The sequence below is a fragment of the Grammomys surdaster genome, unplaced genomic scaffold, assembly GCF_004785775.1.
Source record: "Grammomys surdaster isolate TR1022 unplaced genomic scaffold, NIH_TR_1.0 213, whole genome shotgun sequence".
In the NCBI taxonomy this organism is placed as follows: Eukaryota; Metazoa; Chordata; class Mammalia; order Rodentia; family Muridae; genus Grammomys; species Grammomys surdaster.
Genome location: NW_021604658.1, coordinates 10570353 through 10578385, shown reverse-complemented (window position 1 = coordinate 10578385; position 8033 = coordinate 10570353). Strand labels below are relative to the sequence as shown.

The 8033-nt window shown below is 47.5% G+C and overlaps 1 protein-coding gene across 1 annotated transcript; it reads right to left on the bottom strand.

Annotated features, from left to right (window-relative positions):
* Positions 1–703: 703 nt before the first annotated feature.
* On the bottom strand, positions 704–4680 carry Tob1 (transducer of ERBB2, 1). Its single transcript, XM_028772383.1, has 2 exons — positions 4408–4680; positions 704–2708 (listed from the first exon to the last, which is right to left on the bottom strand). The coding sequence occupies exon 2, from the start codon at positions 2554–2556 to the stop codon at positions 1486–1488; it is 1071 nt and encodes a 356-aa protein (XP_028628216.1). The 5' UTR covers positions 2557–2708; positions 4408–4680; the 3' UTR covers positions 704–1485.
* Positions 4681–8033: the final 3353 nt, after the last annotated feature.

Below are 8033 nucleotides of genomic sequence, written 5' to 3'. Positions count from 1 at the left end.
CCGGGAACTAAGTCTGCCTCAAGTGCTGGGATTAAAGGCATTTGTCACCACACCTGCCATTTTAATGGAATGGTGTTTTAGCTCATCAGGCAAAAAAAAAAAAAAAAAAAAAAAAGAAAGAAAGAAAGAAAGAAAAAGAAAAAAGAAAACCAATTATAATAAGTATTTTTTAAAAACCCTCACGAGATTCTACAATTTCAGGCATTATCAGGCTTTAATATGTTAAAGCCCTCCTAACTAGGCTTGATACCATCCCCCCCCCAAAAAAATAACAGTTTGTAAATGTTTCACTAGGAAAAGGAACAAACTAATATTTTAGCAACTTTCCCAACAATGGATGGGGTTTAATCCTAAATTCTAGCTACAGACAAAGGCTGAACTTAAAAGGTGAAGGGTTTTCTAGCATCTCTGAGTTCCTTCTCACATTTCAAATAGATGCTGACAGATTACATGACTTCCTCCTATTACCTGGCTCTCCTAGATGCTGGGAGGAGAGGCACCCATGTACCACTTATATTTATACGATGCTGGGGATCAAACCCATGGCTTTCTGCTTCTGAGGCAAACACTCTACCAAGCACCACCCCGGCTCTGACAAAGAGCAGAGCCCTGCCTTCCATTATTCCTCTGTGACTCAGTAAGTTGCATCTTCTTCATGAGCATAGACTTTTAGCAAAGACTTAAAACAAAGACCACAGGATAGGCATTTTTAATTTTAAAGAATTTTAATACAAACTTAATATAAACTATTTCAGTCCCTCTTAACATGTAAGACACTGACTCAAAATACTTTTATACCGTTTTTTTCAAGTATTGCACAATATAGGTACAAAATTAATATTTACGATTACATTTTCTTCCATAATATATAGCAAAAATCTTTAAACCTTTAACAGAAAATACATTTTTTTGAAAAAGCAAATATTCGTACATTTTAATTCCACCACTAAAGGAATATCCTGTACACAATTTTCAGAATAGTTGATGTCTTTAAGATGGATATTTTACAATTTCAGTAAAAAAAATACAACATGAAGCTGCTGTCACAGATCACTGTAGTAAAAAGATAGAAATGCAATACCGTGTCGTAGAAACAATATATATATCCTCTGATATTTTACAAACTTTGTACTAAATTAAATTATACAATTAGAAAAGACCAATAAACCCACTTATTAGTGCCAATTTTTTATAAAAAAAAAAAATCAGCCATGTCCTTGCTATATCTTAAATACTGTAAGAGGCCATATCTGAAAGTATACTTTAAAACATACAGTCAGTATAAAATAACTTTGTGCTTGGTTGGCAAATGAAAAATGATGCATGTTTTATTTTGTAACCAAGCTTGAATGTATCCTTACTATAAGCTTAAAAAAAAATCTCAAGGAGGCAAAAAAAAAAAAAAAAAAAAAAAATTTCCCCCTTGGGCCGATGCACTTTAACTTGTACGACACATGTTCTCTCTTTTGTTTTGTTTTGTTTTTGTTAGTTAGCCATAACAGGCTGGAATTGCTGGTTAGAATACTGCATGTTATTTAAGCTAAAATTCAAGCCGTCTACGAAAGACTTCTCGTTGAGGCCTCCGTAGGCCGCAAACACATCAAAGGCATTACTGTACTGGAGGGGACTGAGGTTAAGGGGGCTGTCACCTGGGAACATTCCATTGGTACTACTACCTTGACCCTGCATGTTAGGAAAAATAAATTCCTTGGCATTGGGAGAAAGAGCAGAGGTTTGCTGCGGCTGCTGCTGCGGCTGCTGCTGGGGAGGTGGAGGCGGAGGCGGTGGCTGGGACGGCGGCTGCTGCTGCTGCTGCTGCTGCTGCGGCTGTGGCTGCTGCTGGCTGCCCAGGCCCAGCCCATACAGAGAGTGCATTGAGGAAGAGATGGCTTTCTGCTTCAGGAGGTCGTTCACATTCACATTCAGGCCCAGGTTGATCGGAGAAGTGCGCGCTACCTTGCTGCTACGGCCACTGTTCTTCATTTTGGTGGAGCCAAACTTGGTGGCAGCAAAAGTGGCAGTGGTAAAGGTTAAAGGCTGAGTGGACCGGGGCATGAAGGTGGGGCTGACAGCAGCAGAGTGGCCGAAGGGAGGCGAGGGAGAGCTGGACACAGAGGAGGCTGGGTCACTTATGGGCATGAAAACCTGGGCCTCCGGGTTAAAGCTGTTTTTGATCTCCTTATCCAGCTCGCATCCGTTTTCGTTACTGTCATCCACGTACAGCACCTTCACTGGTCCCTTTTCGCCGATTTGGTAGGAAACCTCAAATGGGTCGATCCAAACGCTCAGATCCTGCGGCAGGTTGCCGCGAACGTCGTCAATGTCCAAACCGCTCTCTTTGGATGCTTGCTCAATCACCGGGTCCACTTTCTCCCCTACGTGTATACATCTAAACCCTGAGCCTTTGTATGGCTTTTCAGGATACCAGTGCCCTTCATATTTCTTCTTAAGAAGTCTTTCAAGCTCTTCACCAAAAATGTTGACACGTCTCCTGGGAAGCTTATTGTACAAGTAGGAAATAATAAAATTTAGTGCTACTTGGATTTCAAGCTGCATAGCTGCGATGCCACAAAAGTTAGCTTTGTTTCAACTCCTCCACCAGAAAAATAAAATCTAAAAAAAAAAAATCAGTTTGTGTCAGAGAAACAAATTCTCATTCAAAGTGCTGGTATTAGAAGATTATCCTTCAACCTTCCGTGGTCTTGTTCCTTTAAGAAAACAAAACATAAGCAAACACATCCAAGTGAGATCAATGGAATAGCTCCAAAGCTTTTTACCTGAAGCAATTTTATTTTTGAAAATGTCTACTGGGCTAGAAAGATTGAAAAATACTGCTATAAAATAAAGGAACAGACGATAAAAAAAAATCTCTTGCTAAAGTTCAAGACAGATTTATAGTTAAAACAGCATTCTACCCTACTGCATAACGTTTCTGAGCAGGACTTAAGGAACCTCCAGAATATGTCTCCTTTCTTTCTCTTCTTGGCACAGTGTTTACTAACTGTGCACTGCACACTCATCCACCCACCCACCTGCACGCTCCACTTTTACAAGTTGGTCATTAGTTTCCTTGCTAGTCACCATTTTAGAAGTGAATCCTTAGTTCCTTTTGGAATCATCACGTTTAAATCTGCTTTATGTTAAATATTTGGAAATGCTGTACGTTACAAAATGATTTTCAATTTTTAAAATATTAAATATTAAAATTATAGGTACTAAAAAAACTGTCACCTTGGTAAATGAAACCAAATTATCCCCTTTAGTTTTTAACCATGCCAAGGGCTCTCACACAACTTGCTCTTGTGGGAGCCTTTTTCTATTTTATTGTGTACTGCCTCCCCCCACATTCTGAAATTCCTCTCAGCTGCAAGTACAAGAAAAACAAGCAGCTTAAAACTCTTATTGATTACTCTGTTTAAAGGGCAGGGTTTCTCAGTTTTATTCTAATTTTTAAAACCCATCTCCTTCTCTCTTCGGATAAACGGACAGTCCCTGGAGAGGTTGGAGCGATAAGGTCGACCTTTAAACGTTTGCTGGATCAGCACTGGGTGGGGATAAGATCAAGGGCAAACAGAGGTATCTCCAAGGGAGAGCTATTTGTACGACGAGGTTGATGAAAAAAGGCATTGACAATACTCAAACTGGTATTGTCAATCTGTTCCATTTTCCATATTCTTGGTGACAAAGGGCAAAGAATCTTTCGTGTAGCCCCCAAACTACACTTTCCAAGCCGAAACCCAAATGCCGGCAGAGAAAGCAGATTCAGCTGGATTGCTTAAAGGTGCAGCCGAGCCCAGACTGGCTGGGTGGAAGGTGGTTTTTAAAGCAACGCCTTAACACAGGACTGTGAAGAATTACATAAACAGCCAGTTGGGTCTCATTAGATTTCTGCTCACAGCGCCGGGAGCCCGAGCGCTACAGCAGCAGCAACAGCCGGAGGAGGTGGAGGAGGAGGAGGAAGAAGAGGAAGACTACTAGCTTTGCTCCGGGAGGAGGAGCTCGGCCCGGGGATAAGGAGAGCAGGCTCTCTAGCCGCCCCAGGGACGCGGCCCCGGGCACCGGCAGGTCGCGGCGCGGGCCGCCCTGCCTTCCCCTCCCCCGCCGTAACCTGACCCTGCCGTCCCCCCCTCTGCTCCCCGCTCGAGGCTCCTGGGACCTAGCCAGCATCCCGGAGCACCGGTCCGGGCCCGATCCCAGTATCCCGGCGCCCCCTCCCCCTGCCTGGGCGCCGCTGCCCCCACCCCGGGTACTCCCTCCTCCCGGCTGTCCGCCGGCCGCCCAGCCTCGGGACCGGGGCCCCGGAGTCACTCCATTCCCTTGGGTCCCCGAGGCCGCCCCTCCGCACCCGGGCTCGCAGGACGCTGCAGCCACTCCCTCGGCCCCTAGCCGCCTCCCCGCCGTACTTACAGGCTGCTCCGGAGCTGCGGTCGCCGCCGAGCCGCGGCTGGGCGGGGGAGAAGGGGCGGCGGGCGGGGGCGCGGGTGGGTCGGGAGCGGCGAGGCGGCCGGGTGCAAGACGTCGCCACCGCCGGACGCGCGAAGGACACCTCGGGAGGACCCGGGAGCTCGCTGCTCTGGCTCAGGGGTGGCGGGGACGGCAGGCTTACACGAGCGCGCTCGCTTCTCTACACAGCCCGGCGGCCCGGCCCTGCGTCCCCGTACAGCGCCCTCTGCGCGCCGGGCCAGAGCTTCGCTCCTTCTGCCGCGGCGCGCGCCCCGCCTCTCGTTTTATAGCCTCCTCCCCGCCCCCAGCCTCCGCGGGGGTGCGCGCCGCTCGCGTCACAGTCCGGCCCTCCCCACCCGGCACCCCCGGGCCGCGCCGACTCCGCCCCTGCCCTGCCCCCCGACGCCATTGGCCAAGTCCCGCCTGCCCACGTCCAGACGGCTGCTGATGGATGGTCACGCCTCTTGAACGCCGCTACGACCAATGATCTGACAGTCCCGAGAGGCTGGGGGCCGGGTCAAGAGAAGCCTTGGAACCGGATTGGAGGAGGGCGGTAGGGGCAGGGCGGCAGGGCGCCCGGGCCTGAGGGGGAGGGGGAGATGGGGGAGCAGGTGGCGACGCGGCGGGGACCGGCGGGGAAGGCTGGCCGAGGCTGGGGGGAGGGAGGACAGAGTACACGGAAAAGGCTGCTTCCTAGTGCGACTGTGGCCGGGGCAAACCCCAATCTTGGGCGAGCTATCCTGCGGGTCTCCAGCCCACCCCGGGTGACCTGGACTCGTGCTCCCGATTCATGGAGTATTAATCCCCGCAGGGCCTAGGCCAACTGCCACCCCGAGAGTGACAACTGCAGAACCTGGGGGCGGGGAAGGGAGGCCACGTCGCTGCACCTCCCGCCCAGGTGACAGTTTAACTGCCTCTGCAGCCCCCCGGCCAGATCTCTCCGGGTCACCTGGCAGCAGCTCGGACATGAGGGTTGCTTGAGACCGTAAGAAAAAAATTGTCTTATAGCAAAGGTCCCAGAGAGCGCCACGCTGCCAGACTGCCTATGTGACTGTGTGTGCGCCCACGCGTGCATTTTTGAGAGCTTTCACCCAGGCCCACAAAATAAACACGATGCCTTGCTGAGGAACCTGCGAGAGTTTCTGAACTGTGCACGGGTGTCTAGGGAATGGGAACGCCGGGGACTCCAGGGGCGCGGATAGGCGCCGTTTCCTCAACCTGCAGCCCAGAAATCCTAGTTAACGTCGGGAGTGGAACGGGGCGTTCCTCACGGCTAAAAATAATTACTCACAGGTAGCAACGATGCCTGATTGGTCGCGCTGGACCTCAGCGGCCAGGCGATTGGCTGTATGGTCTCCAGGAGACCGACGTCAAACTCGGACTGGGTAAAGGCTAGAGAAAGTCGAGGGGGAGCCGCGGAGAGGAGGGGGAGAAAGCGCAGCAGTGAATGAAACGCCCAGGGCCTGGCCTTCCCCTTCCCTGTCCTGGGCATTCGGGACATGCTTCCTGGAAAAAAACCGGTCCTGGTGCTGCCTTGCCCTTTAACACTGCAGGGCGGGCATTTCTACGCCTCTGTCTAGAGGTTAAACCGCAGCTACCGTCTGCGTAGACCATCTGTACCACCCAGGGCACAAACCCTCATCTACGCGACCCGCCAAGAGACTTTGCGTTTTATGGATGCAAAAGTCTGGATGTAGCTTATTATTTTGCACTAGGACCTGCTTGCGTGGGTTTCCACCTCCTCTTTTAGAAGGAACAGCTTTGAGAAAGGATATTTCTAAAGTCTCACAGCGTGTGAGAAAGGGAGGGTTTGTGGAATGGGCTGAGGGGTGGGGTGGGGACCGGTCAGGTGACCCATTTCTTGTTTATTGCACAGGTTCCTAAAACTTGGGTAGCGTTTTTCTTTCTTTCTTTCTTTCTTTCTTTCTTTCTTTCTTTCTTTCTTTCTTTCTTTCTTAAGAACATAGAAGTTTTACTCAGAAACGCTTTAAATTCTGTTTTATGTTTTAGTATTTCGGCTTTTTAGCTGGAGAGTGGGATTAGGTTGTGAGAGCACGGTGTTTAAAATGAAAGCATCTGGCAGCAAAATATTTTAATATAAATTATTCTTCCATTGTTTTCTTCCGTTGTGTGATTTTTCTTTTCTAGCGTGAACGTTAATTTGTCACAGATATGAGGCATTTTTAACTCTATAGTTAGTTGGGCACAGAAATTGCAAGAATCTAGGTAAGATATTTTGGGACTGGCTTACCAAGAGAAACACTTTATTTTTCATGTGCCCTAGAAGCATAATTTATAACCATTAGGCAAATGTTACTGTACCAAACGCTCAGAATTACAGACACATGTGCTGGGCCATGTGTCTTGATTTGTAATTTGGAAAATATATCACTATAATTAGGGAGCATATTAGGCTTGGCTGAGATTGAAATGTCTAACTAAAAATAGATGAATCATAATTTTGTTAAGCTTGCGTGTACTTTTCAAGAATTCTCTAGAGGAAACGAACAGGTCTCTTTTTCTCCGACTTCTCCTCTCTGAATCTCTCCAATCTACAGTCCCAGATATAAAGTACTGAAGGACTTACCTCCTAGGGACAGTAAACATCAGTAATGTGTGAGTTAGCTGGGCATGGTGACACACACCTGTAAATCCCAGCACTCGGCTTGAGAACAGCCTGCCTGGGCTACAAGGCAAATTCCAGGCTAGCCTAGGGTGCATGTTTCAAAAAATAAAAATAAAATAAAAACAGACAAAACTATGGGTTAATTCCAGAACTCTTGAGGGTGAGGGTAGGGAATACGAGAGGCCAACTATAATGCTATTTTATTCAAGTCTTGCACTTTAAAGGATACCTCCCAGCTAATTACCATCTTGCTTTAGAATTCTACAGCAGTGAAGACTGCTAAATCACTTAAGTTTATATAAATTTATAGAGATAAAAAATATTAAACTCAGGCTCCAGGCGATGTCGCAATCAAGAAAAGCTCCTTAGAAATTGATGACTCAGGCCTGTAATGACATGTACTCAGAAGGCTGAGGCAGGGGGATCGAAGTTCAGTGCTTGTCTGGGTAACAAAATGAGTTCAGGATCAGTTTGGGCAACAGTAAGACCATGTCTCAAGAAATAAAAAAAAAGATTCGGGGCTGTAGCTCAGTAGTACAAGCCTATAACCCCAGCATACCTAAGAGTCTGAGGCAGGAGGATAGGAAATTTGAAGCTAGCCTGGACTACATAGTAAGACCCTATCTCTATAGTACTTTGGCTGTGAGCCTAGCCTTTAATGGCAGAGCCATCACTCCAGCCCCCTATCTCTACAATAAATAAATAAAAGAAAGATAATTGCATACCTTGTGACTGGCATAAGAGGTTGCTTTCCCTTTGCCTAGCACGTGCAAAGACCCTACTAGGTTCAATCCCTGTCATCCCAAAGCCAAGAAAGAAAAGAAATAGTTCTCCCTAGAAACTACAGTCCTTCCTTTCACAACCTCACATCCTTAAGGAATCCTGGAGGGGGCACATTATAATAAAAATAACACTCATTATCTATATCATAAATTGCAGTAATTTAAAGTGTCTTGAACTGTAC

Coding starts and splice junctions, on each gene's coding strand:
- Tob1 (XM_028772383.1), bottom strand. CDS start 2,556: ATGCAGCTTGAAATCCAAGTAGCACTAAATTTTATTATTTCCTACTTG.